Source organism: Motacilla alba, chromosome 2, assembly GCF_015832195.1.
Source record: "Motacilla alba alba isolate MOTALB_02 chromosome 2, Motacilla_alba_V1.0_pri, whole genome shotgun sequence".
Lineage (NCBI taxonomy): Eukaryota > Metazoa > Chordata > Aves > Passeriformes > Motacillidae > Motacilla > Motacilla alba.
The window spans coordinates 2,490,313-2,512,182 of NC_052017.1; the positions used below are offsets into that span (position 1 = coordinate 2,490,313).

The 21,870-nt window shown below is 52.0% G+C and overlaps 1 protein-coding gene across 2 annotated transcripts; it reads right to left on the minus strand.

Annotated features, from left to right (window-relative positions):
* Positions 1 to 407: 407 nt before the first annotated feature.
* On the minus strand, positions 408 to 20,793 carry ZBTB47 (zinc finger and BTB domain containing 47). Of its 2 annotated transcripts, none has more exons than XM_038128305.1 (6): positions 20,272 to 20,793; positions 8,606 to 9,967; positions 4,780 to 4,927; positions 4,144 to 4,259; positions 3,231 to 3,375; positions 408 to 2,395 (listed from the first exon to the last, which is right to left on the minus strand). In XM_038128305.1, the coding sequence occupies exons 1-6, from the start codon at positions 20,272 to 20,274 to the stop codon at positions 2,028 to 2,030; spliced, it is 2,142 nt and encodes a 713-aa protein (XP_037984233.1). In that variant the 5' UTR covers positions 20,275 to 20,793; the 3' UTR covers positions 408 to 2,027. The 2 variants fall into 2 exon arrangements, with proteins under 2 accessions (XP_037984233.1, XP_037984235.1); XM_038128307.1 differs by lacking the exon at positions 20,272 to 20,793 and adding an exon at positions 14,787 to 16,313.
* Between the last annotated feature and the right edge of the window lie 1,077 nt (positions 20,794 to 21,870).

Consider the following 21,870-nt stretch of genomic DNA (forward strand, 5'->3'; position numbering starts at 1 on the left):
TCATCCCACACAGGTGTGTTTGAGGCTTTGCACCATCCCAACGAGCCCCAGGGTCATGGAGGGGGGCAGCAGAGAAGCCTTTGGAACCCACCTGAGAAGGCCAATGAGGTGAGGCACCTCTGCCATAGCAATCTCCGCGTGCTCAGAGCAAATGGAGATGGGGGTGAGCTCACTGGTATTGAGAGCCACGCTGGGAGCCACAGGATCCCAGCCAACACGAAGATGAAAAGGACTTTGTGGCTTCAAAATGCTAACATCAGTCAGCTCTCCCAAGATGCCGGGCACCAGTGGGGCACCACTCAGCAGAGGTGACACCAGACACCTCAAAGAGCACTCAGGAGAACTGCAGATGCTCCCCAGTCCTGTCCCCATCAGGCTCCTGCCCGTCCCCAGTCAGCAAAGCCCCTGAGCTTTGCTGATTTGGTCCAGGAGACGAAGCACCAAGGCTTTTCACAGAGCCAGATGTGGCTCCCTGTTCCCAGCACTTTGCTGTCCTCCAGCACAAGCTGCATGTGACAAAAGGCTCCTGCAGCCCACTCAGTGACCTCTTTCCTTCTCACCTACCAACAGTGCTTCTGCCACCTCCCCCATGACCTGACCCACACTGGCTTTAGAAGCATAGGATCAGCTGGAACGCCCCCACCTCTTGCCAGCCCTGCTCTGCCCGTGCTGGGTGCTCTCTGACTCCACAGGGGACACTTCCCCCGGCAGGGACCACACAGCCATGGTCAGGACAATGCATGGCACCCTGGGGCAGAGCACAGCAGTGAGAGACCCTGCTGGGACCTCAGTGCCCAACGGAAAGGTGACAGCAAAGCCTTCCTCTTCTCCTCCTCCTCAGCATGAAGCCAGCCATATTATTTTTAAGTGAAACCAAAGACCAGCTCAACTTCGACATCTTCAACAAGCACTAAGCAACACCACAGAGCATCACCAAAACAACCACAACCCTCACTGGTCCCCTCTGGTCCCCCCAAACCAGGACAGGGCAATGGATGCCAGCACCACAAGGAGAAGTGAAGCTTGGGAGAAAAAAGCAGGCAACAAACTGGAGATTGGGACATCATGACCCCCAGGCTGAACATGGTCCTGCTTTAGCTCTGAACCTTGCAGTGGGACTGACCTGGAGCTCACCCATCCCTCAGGGGTTTGTTCAGATTGTTAAGGCACTATTCTGGGCCGATTCTGCCGAGAAACAGAAGTGTCCTGCTCCTCTGTCCCAGGCTACCCTCCTGCGGGTCCCAAAGGTACCTGAGCTCTCCCAGGAACAGCTCCCCGACTCCAGAGCATCCCCAGGAGCCCAGCTCCTGCTGGGATTAGCAGAAAGGGCACACCAGAACCCAGCTCCCTTAGGGCACCCCAGAACTGAACCGACAGCGAGTTGCAGATGCCCCGAGATGCAAGGTGGGTGTTTGTGCTTTTGCCTGCGGAGGAGGAAAACCTGTTTGTAGGGAAGGAAGACGTGTCGAGGGCTGCTAACGAGAGCGTGCTCATGGCTTTCCAATGGGGACACCTGCTCGCTCGCCACGGGCCACTGGGGCAGGCAGTGGGGTGCCCACCTTTCAACCCCGTGGGTGAAGAGCCTGACTTGAAAGACCAGCTTTACAGTACAGGGATTCAAGCACCACTAACTAGAAATTCGGCTTCGAAATATTGATGCACCGGCCAGCAAGCTCAAGCCCGGATATCCTGCTCCTCCCAGCCTCACCAGCATCCCAGCAGGAAGGTGATGCCAGCGCGTGGGAAGATGAAACTGAGAGTGACACCTTTTACCTACACCCTTATGGACGGACGGCGGTTTCCCCCCCAACACCCACGTTCCTCAGGGTGGGGAGGGGCTTCCTCCTGCTCCCCCTCTCTGCGGAGAATGACGGGTGAGAAAAAGGAATAAAAACCCAAAACAACCCCAAAATGAGGAGGAAGGGGGGGGTAGAGAGCAAGCAAAGCCTTAGCTCCCTGGGGGAAAGGCGTTCCCGAAGGGCAGTGCAGTCCGTGCAGGCGCATGGCCGGGGTCAGGGGGAGGGCACCTAATTGTTGTTTGAATTTATCCTCCCCGCGGGAAACAGGGGAGGGGGTGGTGGTAGGTGAGGAGGAGGAGGGAGGGTCTGTGGAAGAGGATGGAGCAGCGGCAGGGGCAGGGGGGAGACGCCGGGGCCGGGGGGCAGCGGAGCCGGGCTGGTGGCGGGTTGGGGGACGGCCGTGTCCGAAGCCAAGGGGTTGCTGACGCGGAAACATTTCTCCTTGTGGGCCTTGAGCATGTTGGAGAAGCGGAAGCGCTGGCCGCAGACGTCGCAGGGGTACGGCTTCTCCCCAGTGTGGGTCCGGCGGTGCCGCTTCATGTTGGGGCGGCTGGTGAAGCTCTTCCCGCAGATCTCACAGATGTAGGGCTTCTCCCCTGAGGGTGGGAGAAGAGGGCGAGAAGCTGCCGGTTAGTTTGGGTGTCAGAGACGGGAGAGATTTGATTTCTTGAGATATTTTGGGGTGCGTGCATGTGCCTTGCCCTCGTGAGGCAGCGAACGGCCCATTTCCCAGCCCTAGAGCCTGTATCCCAGCCTGGCAGTGTCTGTCAGTCATGGCACACGAGGAGGAAATGCTCCACTCTCCCTTAATCCACCTCCTGAGGGCCAAATGACCCTAAGTCCCATGTGGGAAGAAGGCCTTTGAAGACCAAGGGGTATTTAAAGCTAAACACCATGCCATCACATTCATCTAGACCCCACCTTTGTCTTCAAAATTCTGTCTGAACCCAGGAGTTGGTAGCCTGTGCTACCAACTACCTCTATGTGCTTTTCTGTATCTTTTCTGTCTTTCTCTCTTTCTTCTAATTTCCTCTCCTTGGAATATTTTGAGTACCTCAACATCGCATGTGTTTAAAGTTTGCCAAGTTGAGCGGGCCAAGTTTAGTGCTGTGAGAGGTTTATGTTGGTTCAATGCTGTACTAAAGCTTTTGCCAAAGTTCACTGATTTTGCTCAAGTTTGCCAGCAAATCTTTGTGTTGTTTTGACCTCTTGAGAAGATCTTGTTGGTGTTTCTCCTGTCTGTCCAGCTCAGAGACCATGAACCATTGTAAGCCCTTCCAAAAGTCATTGAACGAGCTGACTGGGACCTTATCAGTGCTTCCCAAAACCCCATCCTGCCACCCACCCAAAGATGTTAACCCCCATCCCATCACTCCTTCCAGGGAGAGCCTGACTGCAGGGATCTGGGGCCAGGCAAGGGGCGGGTCTCACCCGTGTGCGTCTTCATGTGCTCGTCAAAGTACTGCTTCATGTTGAAGTCCTTGCCACACCACTGGCACATGAACTGCTTGTGGCCGATGTGGATGCTCATGTGGGAGCGCAGCTGGTACTTGTACTGGAAGCGCTCGTTGCAGTTCTGCAGGGGCGAGGAGTTGCTGATGAGCACCCAAAATATCCCCACATTCCCCTCAAATCACCAGCAGCAAGGATATCTGTGGTTTTGTAGGGTAGTTAGGATGAGGGAAGAGACGAGAATTTTGGTTTTATGTTTTTGAAGGTTGATTTATTGTATTATTATATATATTATATTAAGAATGTTAAATTAAAATTATATTAAAAGAATAGAGAGAAAGGAATTATTAGAAGGTTTGATAAGAATAGAATGGAATGAATAATAAAGTTTTGTGATTGATTGAGACAGTTTGGATAGTTGGACTGTGATTGGCTATTAATTAGAAATAACTATATGAGACCAATCACAGATTTATTTGTTGTATTTTATAGTAGTAGATAGCTATTGTTTATATTTTGGTTTTGAGGCTTTTTAGCTTTTTAGGAGAAGAAAGGCAAAAGGATTGGCAAAACCCTTGGCAAAAGGATTTTCCTAAAATATGTCGGTGACAGAAATCCTGTTTTTTCCCCCCAAGAAACCCCCCAAAACAGGCTTTTTGGGACATACCCAGCCAGGTTTGCAGGCTGGGTGGGTGCAAAGTCCAGGCAATCTGTTGGGGACAGATCCTGGCATAGAACAAGTTTCGTCATAAAGTTGGTGGGACTCTCAAACCAGGAGGTGACGCAAAGTTTGGAAAAGCGTGGGATCATCCCTACAGCTGCACTGGCATGCAGCACAGTGGAAGCCCTAAGGAGTGGAAGATCTCTCCCCAGAGCAGTGTTTTTGCCTTACCTCACATTTGAAAGGCTTTTCCCCGGAGTGCTGGAGCGAGTGGACCTTGAGGGACATGCTGCGCTTGAAGGACTTCCCGCAGGTCTCGCAGGTGAAGGGCATGTCCTTGGTGTGTGCTGGTGGGGACAGGGGCAGGTCAGCAGCCTCCACTCACCTCCACCATCCATCTCCCCACACCCCAGCTCCTGCTCCCAGGGCCCAACCCCAGCAAACCCAAAGCATCTCTGGAAGATGAATCGCAGTGACGTTTCAAGCATTTCCCTTCCAAACCCCCATTCTTTTGGATTTCTTTGGTGGCTCCAAGGCCCAGGGACCCAACCACTGTTGTCACATGCAGTTTGCTTTTCAAAGCACAGCACTGGTGTGGTCTTGTCCTTTTACACTGGTTACACTTCAAACCTTCCTCTGGTCACTTCTGACCAGTAAAATAAATGGGATTCCTCAGCACCACATCCAAACCCAGCACTGAGCAGACATTGGTTCAGCATTGAACATCAGGCCAAATTTCAAGACGGGGATGTGAGAAAGCTAACCCAAGAGTAAGCCAACATGACAGCAACAGAAAACACCTTTCATTGCCAAACTGATGGACCAAAACCCCCAACAAGATCTCCCCATGGTGCCTCCCACACTCACCAACCATGTGTTTGCGCACGTGGGCCATGGTGTAGAACTTCTTCTCGCAGATCTCGCAGGAGAACTTCTTCTCTGCATAGCCATGGACAATCTTGTTGTGCTCGTGGAGAGACCAGAGCTTCTTGAACCCCTTCCCGCACGTCACACACTGCAAGGACACAGGAGGTGGTCAGGGAAGCAGGGGAAGCAGCTTCATCCATGGAAAGGGAACATCATGGTGAAAGCTACAGCTGATATCAAAAATCATAACTACCAGCAAGTCTGATATAGACCTCGTCACTTCGAAACCTCCAAACTTTGCATTTCTATCCATGGGATGAGCAAGGGGCAATGACCTTCCAGAGAAGGATGTGGAATCTTCATCAATGGCTGTATCAGGATTTGGATAAGCAACAGCTCATGCCCTATTCCCAGCTGGGAATTTCATTCCTAAATTAAGGATCTTACATAAAATAATCCCGACCCTCTGTGCATTGGAAATTTGCAAAAAATATTAAAAGAAGGAGAATCCCTATCCAGGGCAGTACAACTTCAGTCTTCAGCAGATCTAATGGATCACTATCACTAAATTAGTTTTCCAAACAAATCTGTGATTCCATGATATCCAAAAGGACCAAACTGGACCCAAACCACCAGTCCCTCAGCACAAGGAGAACAATGTGACATGCAAAGTCTTCCCCAAAAAAGTTAAGGTAGAGAATCACTTCAGCTCCAACAAGTTCAATGTTCCTCTGGAAGTTGCCAGGAAAAGCTCCAGCTTCTGGGTGAGACCTCTTGGAGGCATGTGAGACCACTTCAGTGCTCAGGGAAACACAGGAGAGAGATATCCACCAAGGAAACCATGCCAGGAGCCAAGGGTCAACTCCTTCCCCTTCACCTTTCCATGGCTCACGCTCCTCTCGGTCAGCAGGGATAAAACCATCCCTTCTCTCCTTGCAGATTTGTTGAGAAAATTATTCACACCTTGAAGGCATCTTGCAACAACGTGGCTGAATTGTACCAGTGAACCTGGGGAGGGATTCCTCCACTTCTCCTCCTTCCCAGAGGAACAGATGCTCCTTGATGGGCTTCAACCAAATTTTGCTGTGATACCATGGAAAACACATCATTATGCTGTGAAGTCACTGTATTTTTCCGTATTTATTTATATTTAGGTGCCCCAGAGGGAAAATTAGTGTCGCAGAGCCATTCCCAAGCCTCCTCATCTTCATCTTGCCATGCTGAAATGTCAACACGAGCAGTCCTTCAAGTCCTGCTGTTCCCAAGTATGTATTTCCATGGATCAGAACAGCTTTATCTCTGTCTTAAGGGACATTTCAGGGCAAATTCAGGACTAGAGCCTGATATCAAAGACACATCAATATCCATTTTCTCCACTTAAAATGAAAGAGGCAGGGGAATTTCAAAATGAAAGGTAGAGGGAAAGCAGCAGAGGTAAAAAAAAAACCCCAGGGCTGGGCCCAAACACCCTGGAGGACTGAGCTCTGTGTCCTCACTTACTGCTGAAAATCATCACTCAAAAAATGTGGAAGTAATGTCCAAATGAGGGGAAAAAACGAGGATATAAATTCTTGCAGGTTAAAAGAAAAACCACACTGAAGCTGGCAATAAAAAGAGTATGAGGGACAACTCAATAAAGCAAAGGATGAATCACTTTTCAGGTGGTAGAGGTAGGATGCACATTATGGAGATGGGGAATGAACACAGGGAGCAGGATGGTTCTTAAATCCTAAAGCTTTATGGATGAAATTTGGGAACAAAACGGGGACAGAAAGCAGCAGACCAAACTGGAAAAAAGTGGATAGTCCCTCCCCAGATCTGATGAAAACACAAGAAATAAAAACTCTTATAGGTAGAGTGCCAAAAAAAATCCTTTTCCATCCAGACATAATTCCATGAGACGTTGATAAAGTTATTAAATATTATCAGAGCAAATGGAGTGGATTTGGCTATTTGTAAAATTAAAAATGCTCAATTAAGTGGGAGACAATGATCCCTTTTTCTGCAGAAGGAGGTCACTACACAGGCAGCTCTGGTTCATCCTATTCCAAAATGTTTTGGAAAAGGGATAAAAAGGAGGGGACAAAACAAAAAAAAAAGCAATGGGGTGACAGCCTCATGTTAGCCACCTGGGAAGCAGATGAAGCTGAATAAACATTCTGGTAAAATCCCTTTTTTTAACTGCCCAGGTTTTATGTTAGGCCCTGAAATAGCCACCACCACGCAGGTATTGGAGCTACACTCACACATTCTGGGAAAAAGCATCCAAAAAAAACCAACTTCAGCGCTGTGAATTTGTCAGGAAGATGCACCAGTGACTGCTTCACCTATGAGCCAAGACGGTTCCTGCTTCCGTGTTCCCTGCTTGCCAAGATCTGCCTCATTCCCTGTTTTATTCAGGGTGCCATCAGTGAAGGGCTCCAGTAGCACTTGGGTTGTGTCACCTTCATCAAGGAGAGCTGTGAGCTCATTCAAAATCTGGTCGCTGGTGGGAAGGGTGATGGGAGAAGCTCTCCATAAATTGGTATATTTGTAATTATTAGCAGCAGCATCCTGTAAAACAGCTCATCAGGAATTAGGAGACGGGAATTTGGAGGGATCTTCAGGAATGTGTTTGCTGCTTGGTGCCTCCCTATCCCCCCAAAACTGCACTCATTTCACAAAGTCAATTTGCCAGCACAGGATCTCATTGGCACAGGGGAAGGCCACACCAAGCCCGAGCCATGTGTGGATGTCAAACGCACTCAGAAATTTGCTAATGCACAGAAAAAAAGCACAAAAGGCAGATTAAAACCATTTTAACTCCTGTCAGCAAATCTTCAAATTAAGCTAAAATGGGTTCAGCCTGGGTGGGAATGCTGGAGTGTGTCTCCATTGAGGGCTCGCAGTGTTTTATCCAGATTAACTGAATAAACTCAAAAGAAAAATTACTCCTCAAAAATTAACTCTGTGTTTCCACCCAGGCAGTCAAGGGGAAGCCACAGCCCTGTGGCACAAATCCTCTGATTCCAGGCCACTGTGGGACCCTCCTGATCTGAATACAAGTCATGGGTGAAGAAAGCTTCCCTCCTAACTGCCATATTGTGATGGTTTTGTATATAGAAGAAAAATCTCAAATTAACAACCAAAACCACTACACACATGCCAACTGCAACATCAATATTATCTGAGCACGAGCCCATCCCACGGTGTAACTGGATGAGATGACCTCCATGGTGTTTGGGATGCCCTTCCCTCACTGGGATGTCCCACAGTGGTGGGATGCTCTGTGCCATTCACATTCTCTGAAAAAATCCCTTTGCCCAGGATTTTTCTCCTGGGAAGCTGAGAAGCCTCAGGGAAAAAGGAAAACAATTCTTATCTCATTTGCTTCTCCTGTGTTGTGCTCATGTGGAATGTGTTTGGAGATTGTTTCGTTGGATTCTGGTGTGAGTTGTTTTCACTCTTTGGCCAATCAGGGCCAAGCTGTGTCAGGACTCTGGAAAGAGTCACAAGTTTTCATTATTATCTTTTTAGCATTGAGTAAGTATCCTTTATGTATTCTTTAGTTTAATATAGTGTTCTTTAATATAATATAGTATCATAAAATAGTAAATTAGCCTTCTGAGAACATGGAGTCAGATTCTTCATTCCTCCCTGCCACGGGGATCTCTGCAAATACAATAATGCTCCTCCTTTGGTGGGATGTCCCCACCTTGATGACACATCCATCCACTTTGGTGGGACATCCATCCCTAGTGGGATGCTCCACCTTGGGGAAAGGCATTTCCCCTTGGTGGGATGTTCACCCCAGTGGGATCCATGCCCTGGATGGATCCATGCTCACCTGGATGTTCTTCTCACAGTCGGTCTGGTGGTGCAGCAGGAGCTCGCTCTCCAGCAGGAAGCGCTTCCCGCACTTGTCACAGATCTGCATCCGGCTGTGCGTGACGTTCATGTGCTTCTCCAGGTACCAGCGGTTGTTGAAGATCCGGGGACACTTCTTGCACGGATAATGCTGCTTCTCCTCCAGCTTCACCTTCTGGCCCAAGCCATCTTGTTCTTTCTTTCTCTTCCTTCCCCTCTGGCCTTCTTCTTCCTCCTCCTCCTCCTCTTCCACCTTGGCCATCTCCTGGGACCTGGTTGCCATGGCAGGTTTAGTGGCTTTGGATGCCCGGCTGCCCCTGCGGGGCTGCCCGCTCTTTTCCCTTTTCATCTCTGATGCATCTTCATCATCATCATCCTCTTCTTCCGTCGTCTCCTCCAGATCTTCCTCCTCGCTGCGCTCCTCCTCCTCCTCCTCCCCCACCTCCGCATCCTCCTCCTCTTCCTCCTCCTCCTCCCCTTCCTCATTCTCCTCCTCCCCGTCCTCCTCCGTGTCGCGCCCATCCCCGTCCGGCCGCCCCATCACAGCCGCCTCGCTGGCGGCCGCCTTCCCCTCCGTGCCCTTGGAGACGTTGAGGGTCTGGTTGTTGAGGTTCACCTCCACGATGATCTGCTCCCGGTTGTAGGAGCCCTGGCTGTCCAGGTCCTCCTCGGACTCCTCACCCTCCATCTTACAGACAGCGGGACCTCCATCCTTCTCCTCCTTGTAGTACTGCTTGGCCGGGCCGGGGGGGAGCGTCCCACTGCCCGTCCCGTCCTCCACCCGCACCGAGAAGGGGTCGTTGCCCTCCCGGGCGTAGATTTTGGGGTGGGGGGCGTCCACCTCCTGCTTGATCTCGCAGTAGTAGGGCGGGGGTCCGGCGCAGCCCTCGGCGGGCAGGGCCATGTCGGTGGCCAGGCTGAGCGAGCGGGTGTCCAGCAGGTCCTGGCAGGAGGACGCGATGTTGTTCATCTGCAGCACGGCGGCCGCGTTCAGCACGTCCTGCACATTGCAGGAGTTGACGAGCAGCTTGGAGGTGTAGATGAAGTTGAGGATCTGCTGGAGGCCCTGCGAGGTGAGGGCCTCCAGAGAGAGCTCCACGCGCTGCAGCTGCTTGTTCTGGGTGAAGAGGGAGTGGAAGAACTGGCTGTAGGCTGCCAGGACCCCCTTGTGCGCCGGGAAGATGCTCTTGTGCTGCACCAGCACGATGTCCACGTCGCACAGGTCCGGCTGAAAGAGGCGCTGCTCGTTCAGTCTGTCCATCAAACACGTGAAGTGGAGGGCTACATCCTCCACCAGGGAGTACTCAGCCGAAGGGTAGTCAGTCGTTTTTTCGACTATCAGCTGTGGGGAGGAGAGAAATAAAATCAGTCAGGGCTCTTTTCCCTCCCAAAACACCCTTCTGGCCATGCCATCCATCCCTGTCCATGCGCCCACAAGTCAGTGATGTCACCTGAGAAGTTCTGCTGCCAGGCCCAGCTTGGAGGTGCCAACCAAAACATTCCATCACCTACTCCAGCTTGGAGAGACTAACCATGAAGTCCTACCAGCAGCCCCAGCTTGCAGGTACCAACCAAAACACTCCATCATCAACCCCAGATAAGAGATACCAACCAAAACACTCCATCATCAACCTCAGATAAGAGATACCAACCAAAACACTCCATCATCAACCTCAGATAAGAGATACCAACCAAAACACTCCATCACCAACCTCAGTATGGAGAAACCAACCAAACACTCCATCACCAACCTCAGTTTGCAGGTACCAGCCAAAATATTCCATCACCAACCCCAGTTTGCAGGTACCAGCCAAAATACTCCATCACCAACCCCAGCTTGGAGGTTCCAACCAAAACACTCCATCACCAACCTCAGTTTGGAGAAACCAACCAAAACACTCCATCACCAACCTCAGTTTGGAGAAACCAACCAAAACACTCCATCACCAGCCCCAGTTTGGAGAAACCAACCAAAACGCTCCATCACCAACCCCAGTTTGGAGATACCAGGCAAGAAACTCCATCACCAACTCCAGTTTGGACATACCAACCAAAACACTCCATTACCAACTCCAGTTTGGGGATACCAACCAAAACACTCCACTACCAGCCCCAGTTTGGACATGTCAACCAAAACGCTCCACTACCAGCCCCAGCTTTGCAACACCAAGAAGCTGCAACACCAGGCCCAGCTTGAAGACACCAACCAAGAGGTCCATGACCTGCTTGAGTCCAGGAGACTCAACCAAGGAGGAGAAGCCCCAGTGAAAGGGCAGGTCAGGGCCACACCAGCACCCACTGATATCCCTTCAAGGTGGGTAGGAGGCACCACAGCCACCAACGAGGTCCAAAGGCAGGCTCAGGTGTCCACACTCACTCAGAGATGTCACACAGGAGAGGGGATGCCTTGACCACTCTTGAACCAGATGGAGATCCAGGTGGATATTTGCCCCAAGCAGGAAGCCAATTTTAGGCACCTGGTGAGATGTAACCCCCTAAATAAAAGGAAATTGGGAATTTATAGCTCCCTGCTTCTGCAGACAATAACACAAAGCCAAATATCCTCTGATATTTCTGAATTATGCCGCGTGCTCTCGCTCACGACAGCAGCTCACTCACAGCTGGATTCATTGGCATGATTTATGCACTTTTTAATGCTCATTTTCCATTGCCTGGGGAAAGGCACTACCTGGAAAAATTCAAATCAGGGAGCAGCACTCCCAGGCTGGGAAATGCTGCGCTGCCAACCCTCCCCAGGCTGAGTTTTCTGGGTATTTAATCCAACTCCCACATATTTCACATGGCCCAGACCATCCCTGGTGTTCATCCCCTCTCCTGGTCATACCTGAGCCCCAGGATGAGTCTGCCTGCTCCATCCCAAATCCAAGGGATATCCCACACCCTAAATCCTGTGCCCTGCATTAAAAGAAGGTGGGACACACCCAGACCCCATAACACCCTTTGTCCTGACCTCTGTAGGATGTGACCAAGGACAGGGTGCAGAACAGTGGCAGAGAGGGAGGGTTCAACCTGCCAGGTTTATCCTGCACCTCCTGCTCCAAAAAGAGGTTTTCAACTTCCATTTTTTCTGGAACAAATGGCAGCTCTTGATCAACACACAAATTCCAGCAAGACTTGTTCTGTTTGTCTTTTTTTTTTTTTTTTTTCTGGTGAGCCAAAGGCAAAAGACACACAGACAAAAATGTTTAAATAATAAAAAAAGAGTGTTTTCTTCTCTGTTTTCCCAACAAGCAAAAAATCTCTTCCCCCTCCTTGCCAAATTTTTTCATTTTCATTGGATTTCTTCTCTACAACCAACCCGTCCAACCAATAGGGATCTCAGTTTTTGGTCCTGATAGCCCTGGAGAACCCCAGCAAGTGCTGGCACCCAGGGAAAACATGGAAAAACCAGTTCTGCTCCAAATTCTTGGCTCTGCAGCCTGGAGCAGGGCAAAGAGGTATGAAAAGGGTTGGGTGATTACATATTTTTACATACTTTTTATAACTTACATATATTTAATATTTTCAATATTTTATACATTCATGCTTATATATAGTAAAATAAACACATGAACATTCTTTAGGTATGTACTTGTTACAAAATGCTGCATCCCAGCTGGAACATCCATCCACCTCACCCTTTCCCGAGCCTCTCGCGACTGCCAAGAACATTTTGACGAGATCCTGGATGGTTCAGCCCCCCCCTCAAGACACGCAGAAAATAATTAAGGATATAATAAATATCAAAACCTGAAGAGACAGCAGGAATTCAGCAGAGCAGTTTGCTGTTTGCCAGGTTCTCTCTTGAAAAAGAAAAAAAAAACCAAAACCAACCCTAAATTCAGTTTTTTCCTCCGGGGGATCCATCTCATTCAGGATACCCCAAGCTTGGCATAGGCACAGCCACGAAGGAATGGGTGCAAAATAGGGGAAAACGGGTCTGTGGGGCCAGCCTGGAAAACAAAAGCAGGCTCTTTTTTTTGCCCTCCGGATCGAGGATTTTTGGCAAAGGGGGCTGCTCCCTCACCCAGCGGCGCTCCTTGCCAGGCGGCTCTAATCAGTCCCAGCAGCGGCGAGGACAATGCGTGTCTTGGCCGCGTCCCGCCGGTGACTTCAGCCCGGGCTTGTCAGCGGGAGCCTTTTGCTCTTTATTGCTCTCAGATGCTTTTCGTGAGCTTGCCCGGAGCCAGAGCCCCGGCCGAGACGAGAGGCGCCTGCCGGGGTGAGATCCCCAAAAAGACCCCAACTTGCCCCAAAATGCCCCTCCGGCAGCTGCCGTCCCTGCAGCTCCGGCGGAGCGGAGCAGCCTGACTAATGGGGATTAATGGCAGGGTTAAATCCAGGGTTCTTCCTCTGGGAAAATGCAAATATTTGAAATATAGATCCTTTTTAATATTTCTGATATTAAAAATACATATTAAAAAAAAAAAAAAAGAAAAAGAATCACGGGTTTTGCTCTTTTCCACCATCACCACCCTGCCCCTCTGGTTCTGTTCAGAGCCAGAGCAGGTCACCCATCCCATCTCCATCCCCTGCTGCACACCTGGGCAGCTCCCTGGATGCACCGAACCAGCGTGAACTCTCCAACTGCGGGGCCCCACCACACACTGCCAAGCTCAAAGCAAGGTTTCTGGCATCACCAGTGCAGAAAAACACCTCTGAAAATTATTAGAAAGCAGCGTGGCCGTGAGCTGTGCACCCCGAGGGGCCGGCGGCGCCTCCAGCCAGCCCTCCCCGCCCTGACACTGCCCTCCAGCTCTATTTTGAGAGAGTTTTCACGTGGTGCTGCCAAAGTCCCATCCCAAAGCAGCTGCTGGGGCAAGAGGACGGCCAGAGGATGGGGAGGATGCTGGGGGTGAGGGATGAGGGTTGGAGGAGCCCCGAAGGCAGGGGATGGAAGGAAAGGATGAGTAAGGAATGGTGGTGGAAGGAGATGCTGATGGTCACCGGGGCAGGGCAGCCTCTCTCCAGGCAAAAATCCCACCACAGGAGGTGGAGCCCAAGCTCCATTGCCACCTGCACCCCGCCATGTGCCTCAGTTTCCCTGAACAGCCCCACCAACACCTGCCCTGAAAGGTGTTTGCTGCTGGATTTGAATCGTTCTATGACAAAAAGCGCTTTCTCTTAGCAGCTATTGAGAACAAGATCCCTAAACGTTCCTGCAGCTCTAAACCTCCCCAAAGGACCAGAAGGTTGGGCCACTCTGGATATATTTAAATACTCAAATCCTCAGTCCCCCAGAAGATCATCTCTGACCTTCACCAGCTTCTTCTTTATTTAATTAATTATTTGTTCATTTCTAGCGCCCTCATCACCACAGCATCAAGGACCATGACTAATTCTTTCCCACATAAGCACAAAGACAAGGGGTCTTAGGGCATAAAATTCACATTTAAGTGGTGACAAGACCAGCTGCCTGTGAACCACTTTCCATTCAGCAGAAAATTTGGGGATTTCTTTAAATTTTTCACCCTCAAGATGTAAAAAAAAGAAAAAAAAGGGAAAAAAAAAAGCAATCTGCTTTTCTGTATCATTTCCAACCACCAAAGCATTCATAGCTGACCTTCAGTATTAAATTGCATTAAAGAGAAGTGCTTTAATAAGGAGCTAAATACAATGTCAGCACTTGCTCCTCAAAAAAAAAAAAAAAAAAAAAGAAGTCCCCCATGCCCTCTTCTCAATTTGGACATTGCTGCACTTCAGGACAAAAGAGCTGGGCTGGAACTATTTAATGTCAAAACTTGACTTTTGCTGAAGAAAGAAAGAACATTAAACCCCCATTTTTATAGATTACAAATCTGTAAAAATTTCAGACTACACAAAGGGGCATCGCTACAAACCCCGAACGCTCGCGCTTTCGGTTTTAATCCTCAGCCTCCTACAACTTGCCCTCTGCTTCCCAGACCCTTGCATGAAACCTTCAGCCTTTCCTCCCTACTTCCCTCCCTAGTTTTGAGGTCACCAGGAGATTTTTTTCTCAAAATGATGTGTTTTCCCACAGCTCCCCAAACCAGGATACACCAGCCCAGAAGGAGCGGCGCTGCCCGCACCGCGCACATCCCATCGCCCAACCACCCATTCCTGGGGCACGGCCGTGCCTGGGAACCTGGCAGAGGAATAAACCCCATCCCAAATCGCCTGTCCCCTCTCCTGTCGCCTACCTTCACCGCTCTGCTGTCCCCTCCCTCCCCGGGGAGCTCTCCGCGGGTGCTCTCGGCACGGGACCGCGCTGGGGGTGGGGTCCGCTCGCTTCTCCGACGGGTGTTTTTATTTTATTTAATTACGAGAGGGTTGTCCGGAAAAACAAGCAGGAAGGGAAAACAATAGCCCGGCCACAGCCCCGCCTGGCGAGGCGCCGGCCGGCACGGCCCCGAGCGCCCACCGCCGGCATCCTGCCCGCCGGGATGTGCCCGTCCCGCTCCGGAGGCCGGAGGGATGCTGCTGACACCATCCCAAATGGGGGTTTTTATTTCTGTGGTGCCTAAAAGGCTTAAGGGTGCCCAAAGCAGAGCCAAGTGCAGCCACAGAGTAGACAAGGGGAAAGGGTGCAGCGATGCTCCCTGAACCTGGCTCATCCCGGGGTGTTGGGCACCCCAAAAAACATCTCCCAGCCTCTGCTGGGTGAAGAAAAGCATCAATCCGGCTGTGGGACACTCAGATGCTTCACAGGCTTTTTTTTTCCCCTCCTCCTTTTTTGGTTGTTCCTAATTTCTTATTAATGATATCCAGCATTTACAGGCTTTGGCTCAAGGATGCTTTTCCCAGGGAGTTGGTAGCAGCACCAGGCCCATCAGTGCAACGGAACAGGGACAGCTCCTTCCCCCATCCCTGTCTCCCTGCAAGCAACAGGACACCTTTGCAAAAGGGAAAAGGTTCATTTGGGGTTTTTTTTGGAAGCGCCATGGCCACCAGCAGCATGGGGAGAGGAGCAGGATGAGCTGGGATGAGCAACACAAAGCTTCATCCACTGGGAGCAGGCACTGCCCTCCCAACAGCACAGCCCATGGAGGGTTAATGGCTGGTTTTTTTTTTTTTAACTCATATTATTAAAAATTTTTAAACCCTATCAGCTGCTCTGGATGCTTTTCACCTTTCCTTCTGCACACAGAGCTGCAAAGCCACTGTGACATTTCCAAGGATGGATGGATGAACCCCACTGTCACACCCCCATTCCCAAATCGTCCCAGCGAGGTGATGCTGCTCCTGGGGGATGCCACCACTGTGATGGCATTGAGGACACTGTCCCTCTGTTCCACCAGGGTGACAGTGAGGGCAGTGCCAAGCCCTGGGAGCCCATCTCAACACGTGGGAACTCCAGCACTGTCCCCTGCTCAGGCACAGCCTCTGCTGCAAAAATACAGAGGCTTCAGCAACACCACGTTATTTTCATCCCAGGACAAATCCCAATCCCTCCAGGAGAGCAGAGGCACCAAAACCCAGATGGAAGCACCCTTCTGAGTGTCCCTGTCCCCTCGGTCAGGGCTGAAAGAGGCGTGCCTCAGCCAGACCCAGCACGTGGTGCAAAAGCTCTGCAGGTGATTCCAGAGCCGGGCAAAGCCAGGCCTGGGGTTAAATCCCAAAGGGACGCTGGTGGATTCCAGCAGAGCTGGCACGGCCCTGGCAAACTCTGAGGGCAGGCAGGACAGCCAGGCCATGGGGTGCCACCAGCACCTGGCACAGGCAGTGACACCTGGCTGATGGAGATGTCCCCGAGCCACTGCGCTGGCACAGGAGCAGGCAGCGGGATGGGATGGGATGGGATGGGATGGGATGGGATGCTGCCCTCCATCTGTGGGATGCAGGAGCACCCACAGAGTCACTGCCGGGGTGGAAGAGCCTGGGACACGCACACACACACACACACACAAAGCCACTGTCCCCCTCCCTCTCCTGCCCGAGAAAAACAAGCAGAGGGAAGGTTGAGGGAGGAAACGAGGACAAAACCCAAGGCTGACCTCCCCAGCCGGGCTGGCGGCCAAGCGGCTGCACCAGGGGCCAGCTCCGGACCACTGCCCAGCCTGAGGGGGGACATCACCCCCAGACAGCCCAGGGGTGTCCCCACTGCCACTGCCACTGAGGGAGGGCGTGGACGCAACAGGACAGGCGGTGCTCAGAGCCCCCATAACTCACAGGAACCCCAAATTCAGTGCTGGGAGCAGGGATGGGTGCAGGAGCAGGGATGGGCGCAGCAGGGCAGCCACCACGTCACTTGTGCAGAGCCCAAAGGCATCGTAACCCCAAGGCACCCCACTGCCATGTGCAGCCAGGGATGCAGGAAGGGGCTGGGATCCCCAGCAGGATGGATGGATGGATAAATGGGTGATGGATGGGTGGATGGATGGATGGATGGATGGATAAATGGGTGATGGATGGATGGATGGATGGATGGAGTCTCCTCCCACGTGCTGCTGAATGAGGTTCCCATCAAAGGGCAGCCTCCCCTGCCTGGCAGCACAGTGCCCGTCCCTGGGGCAGCCAGCACGACCTTCCAGGTGGATCAGCAGCGTGGTGGGATGTGACCCCTGCAGGGTTTGTCCCACACTCAGCCCTCAGTAAAGCCTACAACCACAGCATTTCCTAACCCAGCCACAAACTTGCCAGAGAGGTCCAGGATTCAACCTGTCCCAACATGCTGGGCAGGACTTCCCATCCCAGAGCATTTCTCCAAACCCTGGCTCTGACTCCAGGGATGGTCCCCATCTCCAGATCCATCCCAACCCCACCTTGACCAGGGCTCTTTGGGAAGCACCAGCCATGCTCCTCTAATCCAGCCACGGAATGGTTTGGGCTGGACGGGACCCCAAAGATTATCTTGTTCCAACTTCCCTGCCATGGGCCATCTTGCTTTAGATCCAGTTGCCCAGATCAAGGACCTGGATGCGCCAGATCCTTCCTGCCCAACACTTTTAACATTTCTATGAACATGTATTGTTTTCATCCTTATTTTTATCACCATTTTTTCCTGTAGCTTGGGGAGCAGGGCTTTAACTCAGACAGGGTGTCAGCAGCCCTGGCTCCAGGCAAAAGATGCAATCATAAAAACAATAATAAAAAAAGACAGTTTGTTGTAATTAAGTCTTCCACCCGTCACATCTGTGCCACCGTGGCCAGTCTTTCCCCATATCCAAAGGCATCCCAGTTTTCACCATCAGGAGAGGGGGATGAACACTGAGTTGGCTGCAGAGGGGACAGCAGCCCCAGAGGACACGGGGACAAGTCCTCAGGTGTGTCCCCATGCAGGAAACCCAATGGGGCCACCCCTGCACAAACCACTGCAACAACACAACCCATTTCCCTCAGAAATAAGGGAAAATTAGGGGCAGGAGGCAAGAGCTCATCCTGCCCACCAACATCCACCCCTCCACTTCTACAGGGACCCATGGAATGTCAGGGGACAGCTAGGATGCAAACCACATGGAGGATCTACATATCCACATTTTTGGGGCCAGGCAAACGAGGCAGCAAATGACAAACTTCACCCCTTGCTCTTCCTGGAGAGTCACTTTGTCACGGCCATCACCAGGTCCCCTCTACAAAGGCTTAAACGCAGCAGCGTGGCAGAGCCCTCAGTTTTCTCCTCCAGGAGGGAGAACAGAAAAATCAGCAATTCCCCCAAAACCTTCAAAGACCCTCTGATGTTTCTGACACATTCAGTTCATCTGCAAAAGGTTTGGGTTGGTTTTTTTTGTTTTTTTTTTTTTTTTCCCTTATTTTTTCACGAGCAGAAAAATCTGCATCCTAAAAAAGAACCAATATTTCAACTCTGGGGCAAGCGACCTCCCGTTTCTCCCTGTCTTTTCCAAAGGATCCATCTCCAAAGGTTATTTTTGTGGAGGGGGTGGCAGTGCCTCTGCTCCAGACGAACACGGGGCCGTTTATCTCGCCTGCTGATAAGCGAACGCTCCGTTAATTCCTCCCGGGGAGAACAAAGCTCCGCCGTCATTCCAAGCCCAGGTGGCAAAGGGGACCCTCCGGCCACCCCGGGAAAAGCCCCCGGAGCGGTGCTGAGCATCCTCAGGGAAACTCTGCACTTGGAGGCAGAACGTTCGCACCCAGCGAGATTTCACCACAGATCCGGGGAAAAAAAAAAAATTTAAAAAAAAATTTAAAAATAATAAATCCCTTCGTGTCTTTCCAAGGAGGAATTTTGCTTTGTAAAGCAAATCTTCCTCTGGTTCTTGCAGGGTGTGGAAGGAAGGTTGAATTCCCAACTTTTCCCCGTCTTCCTCGCTGGGGTGGGCTCGGGGTGTCTCCATCTGCACCTGAGGGCACGAAAGGCTCCCCAAAACACCCCGGTCCCTCAGCATCTCCTCTGGCAAGGGATGCAGGCGCATCCTGGTTTCAGCAGGGATTTCACAGGCCGAGGGTGACTGCCCAGCGTGACCCCAAACCCGATCCCGACCCCTTTAACCTCAGGATCGCGGTCGAGGTGGGGGTGCCGAGCCCCATCCCACCATCACCACATCCTGATTTTTCCAAGCTTGCACTTTCTTCCCCTTTCCAAAATTCCACTCGGGGCGTTAGGACGGGCACGGAGCCAGCGCTGGGGCAACCACAAGCCGGCACTTTTTTTGGGATGGGGGAGGCTCCGAGGCACCGGGAGCTGCGATATCGCAGCACATCCCAGGGGGATTTTCCCGTGCATCTTCCCAGCTCAGGCCTGCCCTCCGCAACTCCAACTAACCCCCCCCCCCCCCCCCAAAAAAAAAACAAAAACTCCACCGGCCGATAAAATAGGTCACTGCTGCAGGCGAGAGCCCCAGCTCCGGTGTTATTATTATTATTATTATTATTATCATTATTTTTAAGAGCAGCACTGGAAAATCCCTTTTCAGAGGTGGGGGGGATGCTGCGCCCTCCCTGCAGCTTTCTCCTCCGGGATGTTGGGGAGCGCCCAAGACCCCCCCAGAGCCGCCGGGAAAAGGGGGCCCCCGCCGGGAACCAGCCACGGAGAGGGGGGAGGAAGGCGGGCAGGAATTGGCAAAAGGATGGAGTCATCCGGGGAATGGGAATGGCCGAGGAAGCGGCAGCTCGTGCGCCCCCCCCTCCCTCCCTCCCAGCGAATCCTCTGGCCTGGGGGGGGGGTCTCCAAAAGTGTGTGCGTCCCCCCAAACCCTGCCAGGGACCCCCGAGCCGGGCTGGGCTCCTCCCGAGGGAAGGCTCAGACCCCTCCTCGCGGCCCTTCCGCACCCCCATCCCCCTCCAAAGCGCCCCAAGGGGGTGTTGGTGGCGGGGGGCGCGTTTTTAATGCCGTTCTCACCAAACACAGCCCGTTCTCGCCTCGCAGGAGGGGGGACCCCCATGCAGCCCCCCCCAGCAGAGCAGCACCGGCCCCAAACCCGGCCGGGCTGAGCTTTTTGTACCCCCCCCCAACCCCCCTCTCCCCAAAAATAATAATCCCCGGCCCGCTCCCCTCTCCCCCCAGGCGCGGATGCAGCATCGCCCATGCAGCCTCCCCCCCTCCGCATCCACCTCCGCCGCCCTGGCCGGGATTTGGGCAAGTTTCGAGGCCTTTGGGAAGTCGGCAAAGCCCCGGGAGAGCGAGGAAGCGACGGAGGAAGGAAGGGGAAGGGAGAGGGGGGAATTAAAAGCGAGGAGAAAAGGGAGAAAGGGGGGCGGATGGAGGGGGGGGGGTTCAGGCTCTACCATTTTGATGCAAAGGTCTCCGCGCTGAGGAGTCCCGGTCCTCCTCCGCTGGCCTGGGGTTTGTGCTCTCCATGAAAAAAACAAGGAATTGGTGGGTTGGGTGGGTTGCTGGTTTGGTGGCTTTTTTTTTCCTTTTTTTTTTCTTTTGGCTGCCTTATTCCTGCTTTTTTTCCCTTTTTTTTCTCCTTTTGGAGGAGGAGGGGGGGGAGGAAATCACCGCGCCAGCGCCGCTTGCATCCCCGTCCCTCTTTTCCTTTTTTCCCCCTGTATTTCCCTTTGCATAATTTTCCTCTCTCCTTGTTTTATCTCTTTTTTTTTTCCTCTTTTCCTTTCTTTTAATTTTTTAAATTTTTTTTTTATGTTTTCCTCCTCCTCCTCCTCTTCACCTCATCCTGCCCATCGCCATGTTCGCCCCTTTTGGGAAGCCGGAGGAATGCGGAGCGGCGGCGGCTCCGGCTGCCAAGAGCCCCGGGGCCGCTGATTGGAGCCGCCGCATCAGCTGGGGCCGCGGCTGCCCCTTTAAAGCGACAGCAGCCACCGCCACCCCCGCGGGGACATCCCCCCTGTCCCTTGTCCCCGCACCCCAACCCCTCCGCCGCAGCCGCCTCTGCAGCGCAGCATCCCCCCCGGAGCATCCTCTGCATCCCGCTATGGTTGGGGAAACTGAGGCACACAACCTCTCACCCCCTCCCCAAACCCAATAAAAAGACACCAAGTTTTTTTGGGGACATAAAACCTCGATTTGGGGTGTCGTGGAGTAACGTCCATTAGATTAAAATGGGATTTTTGGAGTGTTTTCCTGCTGTTTGGAGGAAATGGGCATCCCCCACCTGGATGTGTTTAAGGCACGTTTGGTTCTCGGGAGCATCCTCTGCATGCCGCTACGGTTGGGGAAACTGAGGCACAACAACCCCCTCGCCCCCCTCCCCAAACTCAATAAAAAGACCCCAAGGCTTTTGAGGGGCATAAAATCTCAGTTTGAGGTATTGTGGAGTAACAGCGATTTATTTAAAATGGGATTTTTGGGGTGTTCTCCCACTGTTTGGAGGAAATGGGGATACCCCCTACCTGGATGTGTTTAAGGCAGGTTTGGTTCTTGGGAGCATCCTCTGGATCATGCCATGGTTGGGGAAACTGAGGCACAAAACCTCTTACCCCCTCCCTAAACCCAACAGAAAGACCCCAAGGCTTTTTGGGGCATAAAACCTCGATTTGGGTGTTATAGAGGAATAGGCTGGTGTATTTAAAAGTGGGATTTTGGGATGTTCTCCTGCTGTTTGGAGGAAATGAGGATCCTCCACTGGGAGGGTGTTTAAGGCACGTTTGGTTCTTGGGAGCACCCTCTGGATCCTGCTGTGGAGGGGGAAACTGAGGCACACAACCTCTCCCCCCTCCCAAACCCCAGCAACAGGGCCTCAGCGTTTTTTGGGGCTTAAAACCCCAATTTGAGGAATTATGAGGCAACATGAATTATTACAAAAGGGGATTTTTGGTTCTCCCGCTGTTCAGAGGAAATGGGGATCCCCCTCTGGGATGGTGTTTAGGGAACATTTCCTTTCGGCAGAGGGATCCCCCAAACCTCCTCAGGGCCTGGGACAG